Genomic DNA, 25,759 nt, shown 5'->3' with positions numbered 1-25,759 from the left:
TTCTACTTTCATTCAATAAAGAATAAACATAGTCGAAGCTCTACAAAACAAGAACTAAATACTCTAAATTGACAGTGTTAACAATACATTCCGGGATTTCTTAAGCCAAATTCTATCAAACTTTTATAAGTCGCCTCCTTTGCAAGTCGTGTGCCGTCATGTTTGCTTCTCGTTTAACGTGGCACACTTACCATCCTCGGAATGCATTCAGCACTACTTGGGATCATCAATAACCTGCCGATACCTACAACAATTAGACTCCGTATCTGTTAAAGCCATAACCACAATCTTTGAGTCCCCTTCAAGCATTACTTCATGCAATCCATAATCTCGACTAAGTTCCAACGCATATAAAGCCCCTGCTGCCTCAGCAGTGGTAGGATCATATAGCGCATATATTGTCTTGCTTTGGGCCGCAAAGACCCGCCCCAAATTGTCCTGGATAATCACCCCAATCCCAGTCCTTTTCTCCTTTGAATTCAACGCAGCATCCCAATTAACTTTGTAGCTATCGGGAGGAGGATTTTTCCATCGACTCTGGATCGACTTGTTAATCTCCACCACCTGATCGTTATTTTCATTGGCCCTCCTATACTGAATTAGCAACTCCTTCGCTCCTTGTACCAAACGATTCGGATGTACAAAGTCCCCCCCATGCAGCACAGAATTACGCCTCTTCCATATTTCACTTGCAATTAACCCCAGCCAGCTCCAGCTCTTCGATGTTGCATCGCTCCATCAAATACTCCATCACTGCCAGGAAATCCCCCCCAAACATCTGATCACTTCCACCCCAAACATCTTGGGCAGCTGGACAATCCCAAGGAGTATTTCGCAGTCTCTACAAATCTGTTACAAATAAAACATGTATCCTCTTGGACTACCTTTCGCCTCTTTAGGTTGTCTTCCGTTGGAAGAATATTACTACATGCCCTCCATAGAAACATCCTTGCAACATTTGGGATCCTCAATTTCCATATACAATTCCACAAGTCCCTATTTTTATTAAGATAGGAACATTCTCCCTTCAAAGATCCACACAGCTCCATCTCCAAATGATAAGCGCTTCGCACCGAAAATTCTCCTGTGCTAGTTGGGTACCACACTAGCTTATCCTGAACCTGATATTTGGTAATGGGTAAACTGCAAATAACCTCCGACTCCTCCTCCGAGAAAGAATTCCGAATGAGCTCCGTTTTCCATGAAGATGTCAAAGATCAATCAGGTCACTCACCTTTGCATTCACAAGCAAATCATTACATGGCGATTGAATGGAAAAAGTTGTTGGCTTGGGGATCCATCTAGCCCCCAAATGGAAACTTTCCTACCATCTCGATCATATCCTCCAAATAGCCCCTGCATGAAGTAATTCTCTAGCTGAAAGGAAACTCCTCCATGCATATGATGGCCTACTCCCAACCTTAGCTTCCCAGAAAGACCCCTTAGGATAGTATTTAGCACTTATGATTTTTGCTGCAATACTCTTCGGTTGTTTGATTAACCACCAACATTTTTTTCTAGGAGCGCTTTATTAAAGCAAATAAGATCACGAAATCCCAAACCACCTTGAGATTTAGCCCGTCTTAACTTCTCCCTGCTCATCCAACGGATCTTTTTCTCCCTCTCTTTCTGACACCACCAAAACTTTTTTATAATTTGATTTATATCCTTGCATAATTCTTTAGGTAAAAGAAAAATACTCATATTGTATGTGGGAATTGCCTGTATAACAGATTTCAGAAGGATCTCCTTACCTGCCTGTGAAAGAAACTTGATTTCCAATCATTTATGCGCTTCCTCACTCTTATCTTTCAAACACATGAATTCCCTACTCTGGGACTTTCCCACAAGGGCAAGAAGACCAAGGTACTTGTCATATCTTTGCGATGAAGGTACTCCAGCTAATTGTAAAATATAGTCTCTGTCCTCTTGCTTAGTGTTTCTACTGAAATAATAGATGTCTTGTTAGAAACAAAAACAAAAAAATAAATACAATAAAATAAAATTGCAAAAAGAAAAGAAAACAAAAATCTACCTAAACTAGTACAAAAATAAAATTAATTCAAACAAAAATCAATTTTCACAAACAGACAAATCCCTGGCAACGGCGCCAAAAACTTGATGTGCAAATTATAATTACTCGCAAGTGCACGAGTCGTGTGTAGGTACAAATTAGGCAAGTGCGAGGTCGATCCACAGGGAATTGTGTTTGTGTAAATAAACTTCTATCTAAATCAATTATATCTTAACCTAGTTTCGAATGATTTTGATTTTGAAAATAAACAAACATAAACTAAATAAAATAAAAATAATCAAAAGATAAACGACTAAGGTTTTAGAATTCACCTACCAAATCAAAGCATACATTCTCATGTTTTCATTCATGCATCCGACAAAAAATTAAACCCTATATATGTTCTATTGTTTTTGATAAACCAATTGAATCATTCGATGAATCTATCTCTATTATAAATCACAACGAATATTCAATTGAGATCAAATCATTCACTATATTCGTAAATCACAATAGATATAAGTCTCAATCAAATCATTCGATGTATCCGTTGGATGAAACACAACGAATATCCAACGTTTTCACAATTTACAAACAACAATCAATCACAATTTTGTCACACAATTGAATTGAAACGAATATACATTACATTAAATGACGGATTTGTACAAATAAAATATAAAAATATAAAACTAATCAATGGCGAGGCTTGATCTTCAACCTTAGTTGAAGATTTAGCCTCTCATGAAACAAAGAATCATAAAGAAACTGAAATACTTCATTGAAATTGACAAACTTATAAAAGAATTGGAGTTCAAAGCTCCAAAAACCCAGAAAAGTCGAAAATTGACAAAGTATGGCGCCCCCGGCTCATCTCCATATGTTTACAATAGAAAAGAATGATATTTATAAGCTAATTTTAGGGTTTTAACGCTGCCAGGTCGGCTGAGTGCACTTGATCGCACTCGAGGTGCACTCGATCGCACTCGTGCATCACTTTCCACTTTCGATGTGCACTACCTTCGGAATTGGCCAACTCTTGTGACACATGACTTTGTAGATCTTTGAGTTAGCTTTCCAATGGCATCAAAATACTTCAATCCGAGCTCTAAAACTCTAGATATGGCTTTTTAGTGGTACTCGTCGGGCGCGAATAATCGCTCGACCCAAATTTGCTGCCAATGCTTTCTAAAGTGTCTTAAGCCCCAGAATTGATGGAATGAGTTGCATTTTTTCCATTAAAGGAGCATTTTTCCCTTAGTAACCTACAAAACACTAAAACACCAAAACATCAGAAAATAATAAAGCTAAAGGCTTAGCAAATGCAAATGAAGAGGTCCAAATATGCAATATTTAGCACTCATCAAATACCCCCAAACTTATATTTTGCTAGTCCCTTAGCAAAACAAAAGAAAAAATAAAATCAAAACATGAAACATAGATCTGCTGTCGTGGGAGAGACGATTGTATTTAGAGACGATTGCTAGTCCCTTACGCATCCCTAGAGGACGAGTGAAGTCTCGTGAGGGTTTAACACCAATGATACCCACAAACATTTTTAGCACTATGTCATTGAAAAACACAAATTTCCACACAAACACATGGTTCTTACATGATGAGCAGGTTTAACAAAGTGAACACTACAATCACATCATCACGTCAACCACAAATCATTCAATTCAAAGATGAAAATTTTTGAGACAACACATGTTCCAATAAGTGTAATGTGAGACAAACATATAATCATGAGGCTTCAATTTTTCTCAAAGTTAGGTATACCCCAAAAGTCATAGGAATTCACTCAGATGAATACACCTAAGGTTTAAATCAAGACATGCATTTTTTTTGTGTAGGCTGTGCAATGCTCGGCTTCCTTAAGCTTTCTAATTGACCTATGTAAAGAGTGTTGGGCTAGTGAATCCCAAATCAGATGGTTTTAGGGCACTAGATGTAGAAACATCCCTAAGGGCTTAATTACTCAAGTCAACAAGGCTATGAAGTCAAACTAGCCATACAATCAACCAAATTGAATTTCTCATCTTTTTATGCGAACACTCAATGCTTAGTGGGGCATGAGGTCCGGTTACTCAATGAGAAGCTCAAATTGATTTTTTTCTTTTTGAAGCCAATGTTTCCCCAAAAATTCATCCTACAAATCTCAAGACACACCCTACTCAATTCAAATCTCATACCTCACAAATTCTATGCTAGTGTGCTTGTGATGATCAACTCAGATATGTGAAGTCTCTCTAATCTAATCAAATGAGTCAAATGACTCAGATTTCTAATGACATGCTGTGTTCAATAAGTTAAACAAACCAATGACATGCAAACCACAGTTATGATGTAACTCATGCTCAGTCAACAACATAGAATTTTTATTTTTATTTTTTTTAATTTTTTTTAGCACATAAAAACAAACAAACATACACAAACAAACAAACAGAGTGTTGTTCCACACCTCCAAAATTAAATGATACATTGTCCCCAATGTGTGTGAAGAGATACAATACTGTGGGATGAGAAAATCGGAGTGTGCAAAGGCCAATGCGTCCCCCAAACTTGAACACTAAAACACCTGTCAAAAACTAACAGCAATATTCTCTTACATGAACAAACATCTAAAGGTTAATTGCTGTTAGGAACAAAAAGAAAATGACACAAAAATAAAATGACAAAAGAAAAAGACTCAAAAATAAAGTGTGAAAAATAAAAAATACAAAATATAGCACTTTCCCCGATCATTTGGGTGTCCGACCAATCCCTTCCACCCTTTCTTCTTAAGAATTTGATAGCCCTCTAGAATGATATTTAGCCGTCTCAGGTAGCCTAGTTGCTTGCGTCGAAGGATCTTCTTAAGAACATATATGGTTCCTAGATTTGTGACCTTGTGTGCATAGATCCTTGAGAATTTCAGCATGAGACGGCTCTTTGAGACATTGAAGAACTGAAGTTTGGGGTTCATGAATTGTCTCAAGAGGGATTTTGATGAAGGAGTGAGCTTCAGTACTCACTTTCTTGTCACTGGACAAATTTGGAGTTGATGGGGGCTCAATGTTCTCAACCTGCTCCTCTTTTTCTTCCTTCTGATGGTTATCCAAAATGAAAGGCTTAGTTGTTGATGAAGATGATTTAGATGATGATATCTTAGTGGTTTCCCAATTTTCAGTTCGCATCTTAGGAGTGGAGTCCAATAAGGCATCATCTTGCTCAAGTAACTTGTCAAGGTCTAGGTCACATCCAAATTGAGCAAAGCATTTTTCCAATGGGTCCTCTAGACTTGGCTCATCAACAGTCTCCTCATCTTTTTCCTCACTCCCAAGTATGGTGGTGGTTTGAATATGCTCATGTGCAGACTTGCTAGAATCTTCCTCATCAATCATGTAATGGTTAATGAATGGACAATCATCTATCCGATGAGAAGAATGATAACAATATGAGCATGACTTATGAGGTGCGTGAGTGTGAGGAGGTTGGGTATGGGCACGCCTAGCTGCCATGAGTTGGTTGCACTAAATATAAATAAATAAATATATATATTGGTTTTTTTTTTTGACAATAGAATAAACAAAAATACAGAAAATAAAAATAAAAACACAAAACACAAAAGGACAAAAAGAATTTGCAATTTTTTTTTTACTTAGTTGCTTATGGTTTGCTGAGGCTGATTTCTGGACGTGCGCTCGAGCGCAGGTAAGTGCGATCGAGCGCAAGTGTGCAATGTGCTTGAGTGCAAGCGCGGGATGGATTGAGCGCAGGTACGATCTCTTGCTGCCCGTGTGCTTGAGTGCGCTCAAGCGGAGGTGTGGTGCAATCGATCGCACTAGCAGGGTGTGATTTTTTCGAAACTGCAACAGAACTAAAAAACAACCAAACTTTTCTTTTTCCTTTTTTCTTTATTCTTTTTTTATGGTTAGACAAAATCTCAGAAACAAAAACAAATACAATAAAATAAAATTGCAAAAAGAAAAGAAAACAAAAATCTACCTAAACTAGTACAAAAATAAAATTAATTCAAACAAAAATCAATTTTCACAAAGAGACAAATCCCTGAAAACGGCGCCAAAAACTTGATGTGCAAATTATAATTACTCGCAAGTGCATGAGTCGTGTGTAGTACAGATTATGCAAGTGCGAAGTGGATCCACAGGGAATTGTGTTTGTGTAAATAAACTTCTATCTAAATCAATTATATCTTAACCTAGTTCCGAATGATTTTGATTTTGAAAATAAACAAACATAAACTAAATAAAATAAAAATAATCAAAAGATAAACGACTAAGGTTTTATAATTCACCTCACCAAATCAAAGCATACATTTTCATGTTTTCATTTATGCATCCGACAAAAAATTAAACCCTATATATGTTCTATTGTTTTTTATAAACCAATTGAATCATTCAATGAATCCATCTCTATTATAAATCACAACGAATATCCAATTGATATCAAATCATCCATTCTATCCATAAATCACAATGGACATAAGTCTCAATCAAATCATTCGATGTATCTGTTGGATGAAACACAACGAATATCCAATATTTTCACGATTTATAAACAACAATCAATCACAATTTTGTCACACAATTGAATTAAAACGAACATACATTACATTAAACGACGGATTTGTACGAACAAAACATAAAAATATAAAACTAATCAATGGCGAGGCTTTATCTTCAACCTTAGTTGAAGATTTAGCCTCTCATGGCACAAGAAATCATAAAGAAACTGAAATACTTCATTGAAATTTACAAACTTACAAAAGAATTGGACTTCAAAGCTCCTAAAACCCAGAAAAGTCAAAAATTGACAAAATACGGTGCCCCCGGCGCGTCTCCGTATATTTACAATAGAAAAGAATGATATTTATAAGCTAATTTTAGGGTTTCCGCACTGCTAGGTCGGCCAAGTGTACTCGATCGCACTCGTGCATCACTTTGCACTTTCGATGGGTGGAACCCAATTTTTGGTTTTTGGTTTTTCATAGTGCCTGCTATGGTAGGCTATTGCAGTCGCTAACAAATATGGTTGAACTCTTGCATTTTATTGCTAAAATTGTGGGATATATATCTCTCCAACAGGAATCACAAGAGGGTTCTTGGGAGGAGGTTGTCAACAAGCTAAACGACAGCATTAAACTTTTCAAGGAAATGGTTTGCTCCTCAATTAAGTGTTCTGAACAAGTCACTTCGATAAAGTCGCTCACATTGCTTGAAAAGGAGCTCGTGAAGAAAAACGTTTCCTGTGATGATGATGATGACCTTGAGTTGGGAAAATCACAAAACCCAAAAATTGTTTTGGTTTCCAGTTTACATCATGAGAATGGGATGGAGGAGAAGCAATTTCAAATGTCAAATCATAAATGAATGAGTGAATGAATGAATAAATAAATGATAAAAAATATAAGTAAATAATCTATGGAAACATTAATGCTTATGCCTTTTAATACCAGACATTAGCATTATTTGTTTACATTTTGTGATTCTTCCATGATTAGTGGTTCCCTATTTAGTTGGGTTATGTACATTTTGTGATTCTTGTATTATTAGTGGTCATATTATTATTTTTTTTTCCAAAGTATTGTATATCTTTTATTATTGTCCAAAAGTAGTGGTCCCCTATTTAACCCCTTATAATTGTATATCTTTTATTTTGTTTATTACAAATATTTATTTCACTTTGTAGGATGGCCAATTCAAAATTAGTGTTTGAGGTCCATTATGGGGGTAGATTCAATAGGAAAGTTGGATGTGAATACATGGGGGGTGATGTGACAGTCCATACAGAAAGTGTTGACCCTAATGAATTGTCATACTTTGTATTGAAAGCTATATGTGGACATTATGTGGACAACTCAGGGGATTTAATATTTTTTTTAAGAACCTGATAAAAGCCTAGTTAATGGGTTGAATTTGATTACATTTGACCATGATGTGCTAGTTATGGTTGCCTCCCATAGTGCACTCATTCATTGTATCTTTTGGGGAGGGTGGAGTTGATGAAGAGGAATGTGAGGAAGAGGATGAAGATGAGGATGAAGGGAGGGTTGATCTTAATGACCCTTGGTGGCATGATAAGATTTCCATGTCGTGGATCTAGGTAATCCAATCATTCATCTTGAGATGCAATTCCCAAACAAAAATGTTTAGGGAAGCTGTTATGGTGTATAAGCTTAAGAGGGGGAAGGACATCAGATGTTTTTTTTTTTTAAAAATGAAACAAGGAAGTGCGTAGTGGTATGTAGAGATGCCAAATGTAAGTACCGGGTGTGTACAAGAAAGATGCTTGATGAAGAATCATTTCAAGTAAGATGTTTAAACTCTAAGCGCATTTGTGGTCGGAACTACAGAAACACCATAGTCAACTCAACTTGGATAGCCAACAAGCTAATTGAGAAGTTTAGGGTTCAGCCCAACATGCCTTTGGATGTAATCCAACATGAAGTTAAGGATAAATGGAGTGTGGATGTAAATCCAAGCAAGATGTATAGAGCTAGGAGGAAGGCCAAAAAAAAAAAAATATGGGAAGCTTGAGGATCAATATGGGAGTCTGTGATACTATTGTGAAACCTTGAGGTAGACTAAAAATAGAAGCTGTGTTATGATGAAAGTGGATAGACCAAACCCAAATTCGGCTCCAAAATTTCAAAGAATATATGTTTCTCTGGCAGCCATGAAGAAAGGCTTTTTAGAGGATTGTAGGCATGTCATAGGGGTAGATGGGTGCTTCCTAAAAGGACCATTCAAGGGCCAACTCCTAATTTGCAAAACACATTACAACTAATAATCACCAACCTAAATAAACTAAAAACTAAATTTTTTTTTTTTTTAAAAAAAAAACAGTACACAATGAAGGTTGATATCTTGATTACATAAAATATCAAGTACTTGCCTTCCAATTTTTGCAACTCACAAACCTCCTTCCAAAGTTTTTCTTAGTGTTGGTAGTTTTGACAACAGTGGGCCGCTCGTAGAAGCAAAGGCGTTGCACTGAAGATGAAGCACTACTATGAGCTGAACCAAAAAAGCTTGTACCTTCATTTGAGGTATCCATCGTGTTCTGGTATTATGTTCATATAGAGGTAGAATGTCAATTATCAACCATACCAAAAATAATATTACTACGCATAGAGGTATAGAGGTATTATGTTCAGTGCTACTACATGTTCAGTGTTACCAAAAATAATAATATTGTTTTGGATAATGGCCTATATGATATACTAATACATAATTAGTCTACTTGCACATTAATTAAGAGCAAGTCATTGGGATAGTATTAGCATCACTGTTCTTAGATATGTAAGATATTATGGAAGTATACAACATGGTCACATGTTGATATTACATGATGTTTGTTTTATGAACCTGTGTTACAGCTAAAAATGGAGTACACATCTGTGCTTCAATTTTAAGACCATATTTTGAATAGTTACATAATTATCTAGATATGAAGGATTTCTGTTAAGAAATGGTAGGATAATTTTCATAAAGTTTCTTCTCTACAGTTTTGCTAATCTCTAGAAGCATCATGTCAATTATTATCTGTTGCATTGTTAGATTAGGATCAACAATAATAATAATGATTCACAAATTTTACTAAAAAGCTTGATGCGAAGACAAATTTTACAAATTTTACTGAGTACTATTTATTTTGTTGTTGATCACATTTGAAAGTAACCAAATTACCATCATCTATCAACGTTATAGAAAACCCTAAAATATACAAGTAATTTCACAAATTGAAACTTCACAAGTCAATGGCAAGTACTAAACTATACAAGTAATTTAAGAACTACACAACAAAATAAATTACAAGAACCCACAATATTCCCCAAAAACCCCTAATTTTACTTAAAACCCTAACTTTAACTCTACCTCGAAAATTACATGAAAATGAGGTGATTCTAATGTCTTGGGCATACCTCCTAAGAAAGCCAACTTCGCGACAATTTATGTGCTCTTGGTCGAAGAAAGACGAGAACCACGAAGAAGAAAATGATGCTTTGTCCTCAACTTGGGTTTGCTGCTGTCGTCGCTGTCGAGTGGGTGTTGGAGCGCTATTGTGTGGGTAGGTTAGCAAACAAACGGAGCTTCACAACTTTGTTAAAAATAGGTGTGGGTTTAATGAGGGGCACTGCGGTCATTTCATGCAGTGGGTTAGGTACAATACGGAGAGACTCAGCCTAAAAATATCACATGAGACGTATGTGATGAACTTTTCGTTTACTTAGATGATAATGAGTGACGAAGGGTTTTAATTGCAAATTTTTGAAACATTAGGAGTGTACATTGCAAATTTTTAAACATTGGGGTTCAAATTCAAAAAGACCTCAAACTTCAGGGGGGTAAAGTGCATTTTTCCCTATTTTGTATATGGCTTGTGTCGCTTGTGACACTTTTGTGTAGTCATTCTTTTGTATGAAAGACTTTATTTTCATAGATGTATTAAACAACTCTAAATGTGTTATGTCATGTCTAATGTCATTTAATTTCTACTGCATAGATATAAACTCTGGTGAACCATGGATTATGCATATAGCTCTATGAGACTTATTATATTATCAATCAGGTTAATGCACGAGTTCAAGGCATATTGCGGTATCGCCATGCCACTGCGACCATTCACTTTACTTGTGATATGTTTTCAAAAAAAATCACATTTTTTATCAAGCGGGTCGTCACAATTAGAGTGGGTTGGAGGAAATCCTCTCCAACCCAGTTTGAAAGTGTTAGGGATCGGCCTGGTAACGAAGGCCCAATCTGATCACAATATTGAGGAGCAACCCTCTTATGGAAGCCCAACCATGATCGAAGAAATTCTTCTCTGTTGGCGGTCGATCCTGAAGGATCAAGGCTTGAGTTGGCTAGTTGAAGTACCATATGAGCCTATAAAGTTTTCCCACACGTTTTCCCATGCCTGACGCACAATGAGACCTGTTGCAGACACGTATCTTTGAATTTTCAATAGAAGAAATGACTAATTAAGGGATCGCCATGCCGCACACATCACAACCCATCATATAGACGTGACAAGGGTTTTTTTGCATTAAAGAATAATAATTACACATCATGAGAACTAATTGGAACCCCATAGCGTACTCAATCTTGCAGGCCGTATAGATTATGGGAAGACAATACTTGTGGGTCTCTGAGTAGTAACGTCCCCGATCTCAGAAACCAACAAATTATCTACAATGGACTCGGTGTATACATTTCGTACTCTTCAATGACAACCCGTGTGTGAAAGTAGGTGTCGTGTCATTCATGCGCTTCTTGAGCTCACTTCATGTACGCAAGTTACGTGACAAGTGTGGATTCTTCCCTATGGAGACACATAGTCTCTGGCATTTCAGTAATCGATCACATCACAATTGGACTGCCTGACAAGAATGATGCTTTAAACCCTCAACCAAAAGAGCCACACACACACAAAAAAAAAAAAAACTTCACATAGGCAAAGGAGAAAAGCCATATAAATAGGAAAATGATTGACCAAGAAGTTAAGATCCATAAGACACCAAAAACTAAAGTTAATTCCTTATCCTCCCCTTTCACCCCATGCTAACTTAAGCATCAGAGGATCTTTGCTTTGGCCGAAGATCTTCTCACCCACTCCTGTTTTGCAGCAACTCGTAAGGATCCTACCATCATCGATTTGTGAAAGCCCACCTTAGAAGACCCGAAGAGCAAAATGAAGAACCCGACCCAAAATTTGCACCAAGAAATTTTTGTTCATATTGAAACTTGAGATAAACCTTAGGATAGAAACCAACACATCCTAAGGGGATATGTAGAATCAAGGCTAAGAAGCATACCATTGTTGTTTTCACCTTGTACAATATGTAAGCATAATTACATTGTTGCAATTTGCAAGACATTTCTTTCAATAATCATCTGTTCAATCCGCATCTTTGACCTAAAGGCAACTCTAACATGTTAGAACTACTAGGGTGTTACCAAAGTAGCACATACTCATTGGAAATTGCTCATTACCTCTAGAAATTGGTTAAGAGGGGCATAGACGGGGGAAGAACCACAAGCATTCCCTCAAGACCCATTGAATCATAACTTGACCCAACTCTATTAGGGCATCAATAGGACCCAAAGTGATTAACACTAACTAGGAGTGAGTGATTCTTATTGTGAGAGTTGAATTTTCTCCCTAGTGTATGCCTAATGACATGAGAATTGCCTTGAGACCACTGAACCAATGTCACTAACGGTTGAAGTTATACCTTAATTGGTCTTAACAAACCTCAATCCAAATAAAGCCACCCAAGCTATTTGACCTTTGAAATTGATGAAAATGCTGCAAAATCAGGCGAAAAATGTAAAATCAGTCCATATGGTTATACTGATTTGCAATAAGGTCTCAATGGTATAAAAATATTGGGTAAAGTCCACTTAACCCCCTCAAACTACCACCCCAATGACAATCTACCCCCCAAACTATCAATTGCGACAATTTACCCCCAAAACTACCAAAACAATGACAATGTACCCCCAAATTTAACAAAATGACAAAATTACCCTTACTAAAATAAAAACAAAAATACTAAAATTTATAAAAAATTAAAAATAATACAAAAACTAAAAAATAAATAAAAAGCAAAACAGAGGTGCCAGACCACCCTTAGATGGTGGTCCGACCACCCCTAGGTAACTGGGGATGGTTCGACCACCCATTAGGGGGTGGATCGGCCACCCCCGAGCAATTTCTGAGGGTGGCTGACCGTCTTAGTAATGGGGTGGCCGGCCACCCCCAAGATGTTTTTGGAGGTGGCTCGATGTTTCTGGGGATGGCCGGCCACCCCCATGATGTTTATAAATAAACAAGGGCTTTGATTTACCAAGTTCATAGCCTAAGCAAAGCCTCTGCACCGCCCATCAAAGACCTGGTTCTTTCTCTTCGTTCTCTCTTTTTTCCAGTTCTTGTATTAGTTTCCAAGTTTTTGAAAGGTTTCATTTTGCTTTTTTGTTATAAGCAAATACATGGGGTTGGTTGCGATGATTATAAAAATTCCTTGTTCTGAATGCTATTGCCATGGCATGACAGACACGTTTACACCCATAGAATATAAGTGCTGTCCAATCTCAATTACATTTAGTTTATTACACGTTCAATTGCTCACATATTATTCGAACTTGCATGGTTTCTTGATGGTTCTATTTGAAAATTTGTTGTGTAAATGGAAAATTAATTATATATTTGGAAGAGAAGTAAAACGCTTTCAAATCCCTACCTTTAGTGGTGGCCGATCCATCCTCTAGGGGTGGCTCAGCCATCCCATGCACCTGGGGGAGGCAGAGCCGACCCTACCTGGGGTGGTTCTTGAACCACCCCTGTTTTTTTCAACCTTTTTTTTTAAATAATAAAATTAATTTTATGTTGTAAAATCAAAGAAAATAACAAGACAAGATAAAGAGATTGCAATATGTGTAACTAGTTCTTCAAGAACTATGTATGATTATTCTCTATTGTTGTGTGTTTTACATACAACTCAATACTCCCTTTTATAGGCATGGAATCATAATGAGAGGTTAAGGAATATGAAAGGGGGAATATAAAACAAAAGGGTACATCAATGTATTACATGGATGTTATAGGAATTCTAAAAGATGACATGAATGTGTAGAATTCCAAAAGATTGAACTAAATGGTCATCCACCAAATGTATGAATGCATTCATAACACTCTCCCTTGGATGACCATACATTAAGAATGTGCCTCGTTAAAACCTTGCCAAGGAAAACCCAGTGGGAAAAAACCTGTGGCGAAGGAAAAAGAGTACAATATTCTTGTGTGCCTTCGTATGCTTTAGGACTGCCTCATTAAAACCTCGCAAAGGAAAACCCAGTTGGAAAAACCTTAGCGAAGGAAAAAGAGTACAATGAGCATAATCATTTTACTCCCACTCATTAGCATGAAGAGCTTCAATTGTTTATGATGAAAGATCCTTGAGTCGGCGCATTCCAATGTTATTCACCAACTTCTTAAATGTTGCAGTTGGTAATGTTTTGGTAAATAAATTTGACAAATTGTCACTTGATCTTATCTGCTTGACATCAATATCACCACTCTTCTGGAGCTTATGTGTATAAAAGAATTTCGGTGAAATGTGGTTGGTTTTATTACCTTTGATATATCCTTCTTTGATCTATGTGATACAAGCAGCATTATCTTCATATAATATTGTCGGGCTATCTTTGATTGTGGATAAACCACACTTTTCTTGAATGTGTTGAATTACTGATCTTAGCCATATGCATTCCTGACTTGCTTCATGAATTGTAATAATCTCTAAGTGATTTGAAGAAGTAGCAACAAGTGTTTGCTTGACAGATCTCCATGAAATAGTAGTACTTCCACATGCAAATAGATATCCTGTTTGAGATCTACCTTTATGCGGATCAGAAAAAAAAACCCACATCTGCATATCCAACTAATTGTGAATTTGAACCTCTTGCATAAAATAATCCCATGTCAGTTGCTCCACGAAGATAACGTAGAACATGTTTAACCCCATTCCAATGCCTTCGAGTTGGTGCAAAATTGTATCTTGCTAGTAAATTAAATGAAAATGCAATATTAGGTTGTGTGTAATGATAAGTGCTAAATATTCCATATTTGTATCCCTTTATTTAGTAGTTTATCCTTTAGTTGTATCATTATTTAATGTTTTGTGTTAGTTTTGTGTTTTTAGTATTTTTTAGGTCATTGAAGAAAAACTACAACTTTAAAGGGAAAAATACAAAGTTTGGAAGAAAGCATACTTTGAGAAGACCTAGATGATGTGGTTAAGTTTAACCAAATCCAAGAAAATGTTAAATCGGATTAAAGATCAGATTGGATTCAAGTTCAAATTGGATAAAATTTCGGATTGGATTCAAATTCAGATTCTGCACATGTCTCCGTATTTTGACCATAACTTTCTGCTCAAATATCGGATTGAAATGATTCAAGCGTAATTGGAAAGCTAACTCAAAATAATACAATTCGTTATGAAATAAGAGTTTCATAATTATGACGGCTACTATGCCAAAATCGCCCCGCAATAAAAGGACACAAATTTGGATGAATCCTATTCCGAATTTAGACTTCTATTTTGGCTGGGAGACAGACCTCCAAATTATCTAGGTTTAATAGGGCTTCTAGGCTTCCTAAGCCTATAAATAGACCTCTTTGCATTCAAAAAAATATATACAATTCCAGAGACTAGTTTTGGGATACAATTTTGGAGACAAAATGTAATCCACAGCTTTTCTTTCAGTTTAGGTTTTTTTTTGTTTAGGTTTAGGTTTTAGTTTCATAGTCACATGGAGCTAAATTCTCAACTAAGATTGGGGATGAAGCCTCACCAATGAAGAAGAACATCGCTTTATTGTAAGTTTTTATTATTCCAATTTTATTGGTTTATTATTTCAATTGTTTTACTTCTTTTCAATATGTGGCATGATTCTTGGATATCTTGTTGTGATTCAATGATACACTCGATGATTTAGGATAATTTCCCTTGTGATTTGTTCTACGGATATATCTGGTGTTTCAATTAAATTTAGATTCCTTTTGTGATTTGGTCAATGAAGGATACATGGGACGGTTTTGATTAATTCTTTGAAGTATAGTAAAACATACAAAAGATTTAAATCGTGAGAACTTCGGATTAATATTGATGAATATAAAATATGTTGTTATGATTTGGTGAGTGTAGATTCCGCAACCTTAGTGCCTTTATCTATTGATTTACTTAGTTTATTTAGTTTATGATTAGTCTTTTAATTTTCAAAACCAAATAAAAAAAAAAAAAACGCTTTTGGAACTAGGTTAGGATTTAATTAGTTTAGATTTAAATTGCTCTTTTAAAAATACATTTCTCTGTGGGTCGACCTCGTCCTTGCAATCTATTAACTACAATCGATTCGTACACTTGCGAGTTAAATAAATTTCACAACAAGTTTTTGGCGCCGTTGCTGGGGAATTATTTAATTTTTGAAACCAATTTATTTCTAGATTAGTTTTATTCTTCTACTAGTTATAATTTGGATTTTATTTTTCTGCAATTTGTTTTTTTTTTATTCTTGTTACTAAAAAAAATAAAAAATAAAAAATAAAAAAATTTCTTGTTGTTTTGTTTTGTTTTGGATTGTTTTGCATTTCTGCCACAGCACCTTCCGCAAACCCCTGCTAGTGCGATCAATCGCAGCCTTACTACGATCGAGCGCACTCGAGGCCAAGACAGCAAGCTCAAGCGCACTTGCGCTCGTTAACTGCTGCATCTTCACTCAAGTGCGATTGAGCACACATCAGCTCGATCGAGTGCACTCACAGCAAAGGCAGCAGTTCCGTAGATTTTTGCCAAAAACTTATTTTTGGTCCTCTTTGTGAGTTTTTAAATTTTTTTTTTATTTAATTTTTTGTTAGTTAATCGTTTTTTTTAGTTTACTTTATTTATTTATTTTTTTCAACAATGGTTAATGTTTTATGTGGTATATCTACATGCTAAAAAGTGAGGGGGAAGCATGAATTTTCATTTTAATGATTTTAATACATCTCCTAGTTATAGGACACCAGCTCCTACCAACTACCCTCAAAATTTTTACCCACATAAGCCATGTTCATACTGCTCCAATCCTTATCATCATTATAGTGATTGTCCATCATGGGGACAAGCTTCTAATTTTCCATATGAGCAAATGAACACCAGTTTCTCCAGTCTAGGGTTTGATTCAAATTTCAATTATTACAACCTAGACTGGAGCAACCAATCTAATTTCTCATGGTTAGCTCAGACTACAGGAAATTACGCTCACCAATTTGATGAAGGGCACCAGTCAAACTATATGCAGTTTGATCATCAAACTCACCCCCCTGCTTATCAATCCACCACTTAAGTGCCACAGCTTGCACCACAATCATCACTGGAAGACATGATGAAAACATTAATAGAAAAAGTCGACCAATCCAACATGGCTAAAAATAGAGCTATACAAGAGCTCAAGAATTCCAACTCCCAAGCTATACAAGAGCTCAAAGATGAACTATGTTAATTCAATCAAGAGCTCAAAGATGCTAATACTCATGTTATCGCAGGGATGGAAAAATGGATTGGTGAGAGTGAGAATGAACATCCACCTGAACATCAACTTGACCCAATGACGCAATATTGGGACAATGAGAGCATAGAGGATACCAATGAGGAAGAAGAGCTTCAAGGTTATCTGATGGCTCAAGGATACTACATGATTGATGAGGATGAGCCCGAAAATTCTTATCATGAGCATGTCCAAGCCACCTCCAACTTTGAAAGAGAGGAAAGTGCTATAAGAAATTATCTTCTTAAAGATGAGGTATTTCAATTTTGTCCAACTGCTCACATTGATGACTTAAAAAGGAGAATAGCGGAACTCAAGGCAGTTAGGTCGGCCTATATCAGAACTATAAATAAGTGAGGACTATCTCTATTTTGTGAATATTGTTATAAACCTACTCACCACCAAAGCGAATGTCCATTCATTTTACACTACATGGTTGATGAGAAGAAAATTGTGGATAACAAAGAGGAGCACGCAGAGCAAGTTGAGCATGCTCAAGTCACCACCACACTTGAGATTGAGAAAATCGTTGATAACATTGAGGAGGAAGAAAAAGATGAAGAAGTTGAGCACCCTGATTAAGTTGAGCACCATGAGAACAGTGAGCCACCAACAGATCCTGATCTACCCAGTGACATGGAAGTGAGTACTGAAGCTCTTGCGTGCATCATTGTCCCTCTTGAGACATATCAAGAACCCAAAGCTTCATCGGTTGAACGTCTCAAAGAGCCATCTTATGTCAAGATACTCAAGGACTTGTGCACACAAGCACACAAATCTAGGAACCTCTTTCCTAAGAAGATCCTTCGAAGCAAGCTAATCTACATAAGATGGCGATACATCCTTCTAGGGTGCTATGAAGTTTTGAAGAAAAAGGGGTGGAAGTGATTGGTTGGACATCCGCATGATTGGGGAGAGCGCTGTAAAGTTTTCTCGTCCAATTTATTTTCTGCACTTCACTCCACAAATTCTTTCTTTCCTTTTTCATTATATTGCATTTCTTTTTATTTGTTTTTGTTTCTAACAGCAATTAATCTTTTGATGTTTTTTTTTTCTGTGAAAAAAATATTGCTGTTAGTTTTTGTTGACAAGTGTTTTGGTGTTTAAGTTTGGGGGACGCCCTGGCCTTGTTCACAGTCAGATTTCCTTACTTCTAGTAATGTATTTCTATACTACACATTGAGGGCAATGTGTAATTCAAGTTTGGGGGTATGGAGAAACACTTAGTCTGTTAATTGTTGTTCTTATTTGTTTATTTTTATTTGTCATTTTTTGTTAAAAATTTTGAAAAAAAAAAAAAAATTGTGCTATGTTGTTGTCAAGTTTGAGTTAAACTGTAACTGTGATTTGCATTTCATTAGCTTACTCAAAGGGTTGAACACATCATTATGTTATTAGGAGTCTGAGTCCTTTGACTTATTTTTGGGTAAAAGAGATTTCACTTGTTTTGAAATAAATTTTTATGAGCACATTAGCATGTTTTCTGTGAGGTATGATGTTTGAGCTTAAGCTTGTTCTCTTTGAGATTTGTTGGATGACCTATTGATGAATAACCATTGGCTTGCAAGATATAAAATAAATAAAAGGAAAAAGAAAAGAAAGATCATGTTAAGTTTTCCGCTGAGTAACCGGACCTCTTGCCTCATTAAGCATTGAGTGTTCGCGTCAAAAGGTATGAAGTTCAATATTGATTTATGATATGGCTAGTCTAGCTTCGTAGCCTTTTTGACTTAAGTTAATCAACCCTTAGGGATGTTCTACATCTAATGCCCTAAAGCCACCTGGCTTAGGAGTCATTGGCCTAACACTTGTTACATGGGTTAATTAGAAAGCTTAAGGTAGTTAGACATTGCACAGCCTGTAAAAATAAAATAAAAAATAAAAAAAAAGGGAAAAAATGCATATCTTGCCTTGGTTGTTTTATTTGATAGAGATTTTCACAAATTTTATGGAATTTGTCTTGAGTTTAAACTGAAAACTTCATGATTGTATGCTAACTACACTTTACACTTTTCAGAACATATGAGGTCTCAATTGTCCAATTATGAGTGATTTGATTTTTGATTTTCTTTTGACTGTGATAATGGTGTTTTGTTGTCACAATTACCTAGCTAAATTAATAGGCAAATAATTGGATGTTTTACCTGCAAGTGCACGAGGTCAACACAGTAGTATAGTGTGCAAATACGGGGTCATTCCTAGGAGGAGTGCTGAATTTTGTCTAAAATAAATTACCAAGGTAAAATAAAACAAAAGATTGGATTTGAGTTGATAATGATAAAAAGGTAGGGCTTTGATATCCACCACTAATTATGTTTAGCTAATATGTCAATATGCCAATGTTTTCATCATGTTATGTCTATCTAATGTTTGTCAACTTAAGGGCATGGGTGTATACACTTTAAGCTATAGATTTCCCTAAGTAACAAGTTAGTCATGGGTGTATACTCTAACTCTTTTCTTTCCTAAAGGATTTAGCATGGTGTATACTAAGTTGTTCTTTAGGAAATCATATTTTTTGTGGAAATCGACAAACACATGAAGCCTAGGGCATAGGTGTATACTCCCGGTTCCCCATGTTGATTAACCTAAGAACCTGGTGTGGATTACTTTTGTTACTTATGTTAAACCCAGGACTCGGTCATCCAAATTGATTTAACTAACTAGTCTATACCACATGCGCATGTTGATCAGGCACACACATATGAGGAATTTATGAAAACATGAATTAATCAATTTAGATATCACAACAAGATCGTCACAAAGGCGCCAATATTGAATATCAACTAAACATAACTAGGGCTTCAATCTAGCCCTACTAAATAAATTAGTTACACATGAAGTTGATGTTAAACATCTTCACAAAATAAAATAAAAGAAAGGAAAAGAATAAACCCGAAACTTGAACTTGAAGAGCTCCTATTCTTCTCCTTCCAAAGTTGTGCCTCTTCCAGCTTGATTATTCTCAAGGTTTAGAGGTCTATTTGTAGGGCTTTAGAAGTCCTTGTTACACTAGTAAACTTAGGAAATTCGTAATGTTTTAGTCCTATTACAAGTGGGACTTGGAAAACCCTAATATGTAAGGAAAGGGAGTCTGTCTGCAGCTTCTAGTATTCTCTAGTGCAAAGGTGCGATCGATCACAACCCGTGTGCGATCGATCACAAGTCACCTACGATCGATCACACTACCAGAAACTCCAACTTCTTCAAAATTCTCGTTTTGAGCTCAAATCTTCCAGATTTACTTCATTTTCTTCCAAAAGCATGGAAAACACATAAAGGAACTAAAATAGCATAAATTAACGAAAACTAAAAGATTAAAACATGTACGCTAAGGGCTAAAAAAATGAATTTTTTAGCATTTAATATGTTTGTCTTTTTAAGTTTGCTCATGAATAATAACCATGGTTTATGTGAAACTTCTTTCTTGTTAACAATATAGTGCTACAATGTTTGTGAGTATCATTCCTATTAAGCCCTCACAAGACTTCACTCGTCCACTAGGGATGCCTAGGGGTTTAAAAGGCTTGTTTCATATGCTAAATGCAATCGTCTCTCCCACGAAAGAGGATTTATGTTTATTGCATTCATTTTGTTTTTTGTTTTGTTTTGCTAAGGGACTTGCAAAATGTAAGTTTGGGGGTGTTTGATAAGTGCCAACTATTCCATATTTGGACCCCTTTATTTACATTAGTTAATCATTTAGTTGTGTCGTTATTTAATGTTTTGTGTTAGTTTTGTGTTTTTCGTATTTTGTAGGTCATTGAAGAAAAACTACAGCTTTAAAGGGAAAAATGTAAAGTTTGGAAGAAAGCATACTTTAAGAAGATCTAGATGATATGGTTAAGTTTAACCAAATCAAAGAAAATGTTAAATCAGATTAAAGAACAGATTGGATAAAATTTCGGATTGGATTCAAATTCAGATTCTGCACATGTCTCAGTATTTTGACCATAACTTTCCGCTCAAACATCGGATTGAAGTGATTGAAGTGGAATTGGAAATCTAACTCAAATACGACAATTCGTTGTGAAATAGGGTTTTTCTAATTCGGAGGGTTACTATGCCAAAATCGCCCCACAATAAAAGAACACAAATCTAGATGAATCCTATTCTGATTTCAGACTTCTATTTTGACTGGGAGACAGACCTCCGAATTATCTAGGTTTAATAGGGCGTCTAGGACTTCCTAAGCCTATAAATACACCTCTTTGCATTCAAGAATATATGTATAATTTCAGAGACTAGTTTTGAGATACAATTTTGGAGAAAGAATGTAATCTACAACTTTTCTTTTAGTTTAGTTTTTCTTTCGGTTTAGGTTTAGGTTTTAGTTTCATAGTCATGTGGAGCTAAATTCTCAACTAAGGTTGGGGATGAAGCCTCACCAATGAAGAACAACATCGCTTTATTGTAAGTTTTTATTATTCCGATTTTATTGGTTTATTATTTCAATTGTTTTACTTCTTTTCAATATATGTCATGATTCTTGGATATCTTGTTGTGATTCAAGGATACACTTGATCATTTAGGATAATTTCACATAATTGATTGCTTGGTTTTTAACTCATAAAAATTGGATATCCCTTGTGATTTGTTCTACGAATACATCTGGTATCTGAATTAAATTTGGATTCCTTTTGTGATTTGGTCAATAAATGGATACATGGGATGATTTTGATTAATTCTTTGAAGCATAGTAAAACATACATAAGAGTTAAATTGTGAGAACTTCGAATTAATATTGATGAATATAAAATATGTTGTTATGATTTGGTGAGTGTAGATTCTGCATCCTTAGTACCTTTATCTATTGATTTACTTAGTTTATTTAGTTTATGATTAGTCTTTTAATTTTCAAAACCAAATTCAAAAAAACCCTTTTGGAACTAGGTTAGGATTTAATTAATTTAGATTTAAATTGCTCTTTCAAAAATACAATTCTCTGTGGGATCGACCTCGCACTTGCAATCTATTAACTACAATCGATTCGTACACTTGCGCGTTAAATAAATTTGCACAACAAGCAATTTGTAAGATACATCAGAGCACCAATTGCACTAAGATATTGTATTTCAGGACCAAGAATTTTTTCGTCATCTTCTCTATGGCGAAAATGGCCTTTTTTTTTTTTCACATGAAGTGATCGAACAACCATTGGAGTGCTAAAATGATGAGCTTTCCCCATGTAAAAGTGCTTCAGAACTTTTTTTTGTGTATGTTGACTGATGAACAAGAATTCTATTTGAAAAATGTTCAATCTGTAAGCCAAGGCAAAATTTTGTCTTTCCAAGATCTTTCATCTTAAACTCATTTTTTAAATACGTGGCAGTTTTTATGAGCTCTTTGTTGTGCAAATTTTTTTAACTCGCAAGTGCACGAATCATTTGTAGTTTAATGGATTGCAAGTGCGAGGTTGATCCCACAGAGAATTGTATTTTTTAAATAGCAATTTATATCTAAACTAATTAAATCCTAATCTAGTTCCAAAAGGGTTTTGATTTTTGAGTTTTGAAAATTAAAGGATAAACATAGGTTTAAGAATTCACACTCACCGAATCATAACAACATACTTCCATATTTATCAATATTAGTCTGAAGTTCTCACAATTAAAATCTTAGATATGTTTTATTATGCTTCAAACAATTAATCAAAACTATCCCATGTATACCTTCATTGCACAAATCACAAAAGGAATCCAATATCAATTAAATCATCGGATGTATCCGTAAATCACAAAAGATATCAAATCTTAATTGAAACACCAAATGTATCCGTAGAACAAATCACAAAGGATATCCAATTATTTAGGCAAATAAAATCAAGCAATCAATTATGTGAAATTATCTTAAATCATCAAGTGTATCCTTGAATCACAAAAGATATCTAAGAATCACTCCACACAGTGAAAATAAGTAAAACAATTGAAATATTAAACCCAATAAAATTAGATAAATAAAGAGTTACATGAAAGTATTGATGTTCTTCATCGGTGAGGCTCCATCCCCAACTTTAGTTGGGAATTTAGTTCCACATAAAAATAAAACCTAAATCTAAAGAAAACCTAAACTAAAAAGAGAAAAACTGTAGAATTTTACTCTCTAGAATTCTATATATTTTCTTGAATGCAAATAAGTCTATTTATAGGCTTAAGAAAGTCCTAAAAGCCCTATTAAACCTAGATAATTTGGATGTCTGTCTCCCAGTCAAACTAGAGGTTTGAAATTAGAATAGGATTCGTCCAGATTTGTGTTATTCAATTTCGGGGCGATTTTGGCATAGTAAACTTCTGAATTATGAAAATCCTATTTCACAACGAATTGTATTATTTTGAGTTAGCTTTGCAATGCCTTTTGAATCACTTCAATCTGATATTTGAACAGAAAGTTATGGTCACAATACTGAGACGTGTGCAGAATCTGAATGTGAATCCAATACGAAATTTTATCCAGATCTTTAATCCGATTTAACCTTTTCTTGGATTTGGTCAAACTTAACCACAGTATCTAAGTCTTCTCAAAGTATGCTTTCTTCCAAACTTTTCATTTTTTCCTTTAAAGCTGTAGTTTGTCTTTAATGACCTACAAAACATTATAAACACAAAACTAACACAAAATATTAAATAACGACACAGCTAAATGATTAACTAATGTAAATAAAGAAGTCCAAATATGGAATATTTGGCACTTATCACTCTTCTGGAGTCCCAACAAGATTTAAATCATCTACATAAACTGCAATGATAGCAAATCCAGATTCTGATTTCTTAATGAAAACGCATGGACAAATTGGATTATTCTCAAATCCTTCTTTCAATAGATATTCACTAAGACAATTGTACCACATGCGTCCGGATTGCTTTAATCCGTACAAAGACCTTTGTGGCTTGATAGAATAAATACTTCGGGATTTGGAATTATATGCTTCAGGCATTTTGTATCCTTCAGGGATTTTCATGTATATGTCATTATCAAGTAATTCATATAAATATGCTGTTACCACATCCATTAAACGCATATCCTAACTTTCTGTAACTATAAACCTATTCCCCTTGCATCCACTACAAGGGGAATAGGTTTCTTCATAATCAATAACAGGTTTCTGCAGGAAACCTTGTGCAACAAGTCTTGCTTTGTATCTCACAATTTTATTTTTCTCATTATGTTTTCGTAGAAATACCCACTTGTATCCAACAAGCGATACACCTTCAGGTGTAGGTCCAAAAACTTCATGTTTTGCTAGTGAGTTCAATTCTACCTGAATTGCTTCCTTTCATATTGGCCAATCATTTCTACGTCAACATTCTTCGACGGTTTGTGGTTCAATATCATCATTACTTCTGGTAATGTCAAATGCAACTTTAAATGAAAATATGTTGTCGACAACAATTTTGTTTCTATCCAATATTTCTCCTGTACTTACATAATTTATTGAGATCTCATTATTTTCAGCTACCTGTTCCTCTTCAGGGGGTAAGTCTTCAATTCTACCTGAATTGCTTCCTTTCATATTGGCCAATCATTTCTACGTCAACATTCTTCGACGGTTTGTGGTTCAATATCATCATTACTTCTGGTAATGTCAAATGCAACTTTAAATGAAAATATGTTGTCGACAACAATTTTGTTTCTATCCAATATTTCTCCTGTACTTACATAATTTATTGAGATCTCATTATTTTCAGCTACCTGTTCCTCTTCAGGGGGTAAGTCTTCAAGAGATTCCTCTTCGGGGGATTCCTTTCTAGAAGAATTTTGTACAAAAAGTTTGAATGGATCAATTTTCGTTGCCTGTTTTGTGGGTAAGGCCTATTCAGGAGCGCCGATTTCATTTCCTTGTGCTATTTTCTTCTGGGAAATCTTATCCTCTGCATCAATAGGTCTTCTACACTTCAGGTGTGCCTTAGACTCATTTGCTGCTTGATAAGTGCCAAATATTGCATACTTGGACTCCTTTATTAGCATTAGTTAATCCTTTACTTGTGTCGTTATTTAATATTTTGTGTTAGTTTTGTGTTTTTAATGTTTTGTAGGTCAATAAAGAAAAACTACAGCTTTAAAGGGAAAAATGCAAAGTTTGGAAGAAAGCATACTTTGAGAAAACCTAGATGATGTGGTTAAGTTCAACCAAATTCAAGAAAATGTTAAATCGGATTAAAGATCAGATTGGATGAAAGTTCATATTAGATAAAATTTCGGATTGGATTCAAATTCAGATTCTGCATATGTCTCAGTATTTTGACCATAACTTTCTGTTCAAATATCGGATTAAAGTGATTCAAACGGAATTGGAAAGCTAACTCAAAATACTACAATTTGTTGTGCAATAGGATTTTCCTAATTTGGACGGTTACTGTGCCAACTTCGCCCTGCAATTAAAAGATACAAATCTGGACGAATCCTATTCCAATTTCAGACTTCTATTTTGACTGGGAGATAGACCTCCAAATTATCTAGGTTTAATAGGGCTTTTAGGACTTTCCTATGCCTATAAATAGAATTCTTTGTATTCAAGAAAATATAGAATTCCAGATAGCAAAATTCTACAGTTTTTTTATCTTTTTAGTTTAGGTTTTCTTTAGATTTAGGTTTTATTTTTATGTGGAGCTAAATTCCCAACTAAGGTTGGGGATGAAGCCTCACTGAT

General features: G+C 35.2%; 1 protein-coding gene and 1 non-coding gene across 2 annotated transcripts; one reads left to right on the top strand and one right to left on the bottom strand.

The window, feature by feature from the left end:
* Window positions 1–213: 213 nt before the first annotated feature.
* On the bottom strand, window positions 214–5,190 carry LOC148584127 (uncharacterized). Its single transcript, XM_088518754.1, has 4 exons — window positions 5,029–5,190; window positions 885–1,121; window positions 701–841; window positions 214–564 (listed from the first exon to the last, which is right to left on the bottom strand). Exons 1-4 carry the CDS (start codon window positions 5,188–5,190, stop codon window positions 214–216), a joined length of 891 nt encoding a protein of 296 aa, XP_088374880.1.
* A 7,827-nt stretch (window positions 5,191–13,017) lies between these two features.
* Window positions 13,018–13,105, top strand: LOC132164839 (small nucleolar RNA snoR8a). The gene has a single exon (XR_009438441.2). It is a non-coding gene; the product is annotated as a small nucleolar RNA snoR8a (small nucleolar RNA).
* The last annotated feature ends 12,654 nt before the right edge of the window (window positions 13,106–25,759 follow it).

The sequence above is a fragment of the Corylus avellana genome, chromosome 8 (assembly GCF_965113065.1).
Source record: "Corylus avellana chromosome 8, dhCorAvel1.hap1.2, whole genome shotgun sequence".
NCBI lineage: Eukaryota > Viridiplantae > Streptophyta > Magnoliopsida > Fagales > Betulaceae > Corylus > Corylus avellana.
This window is presented reverse-complemented; position numbering and strand designations above follow the sequence as displayed.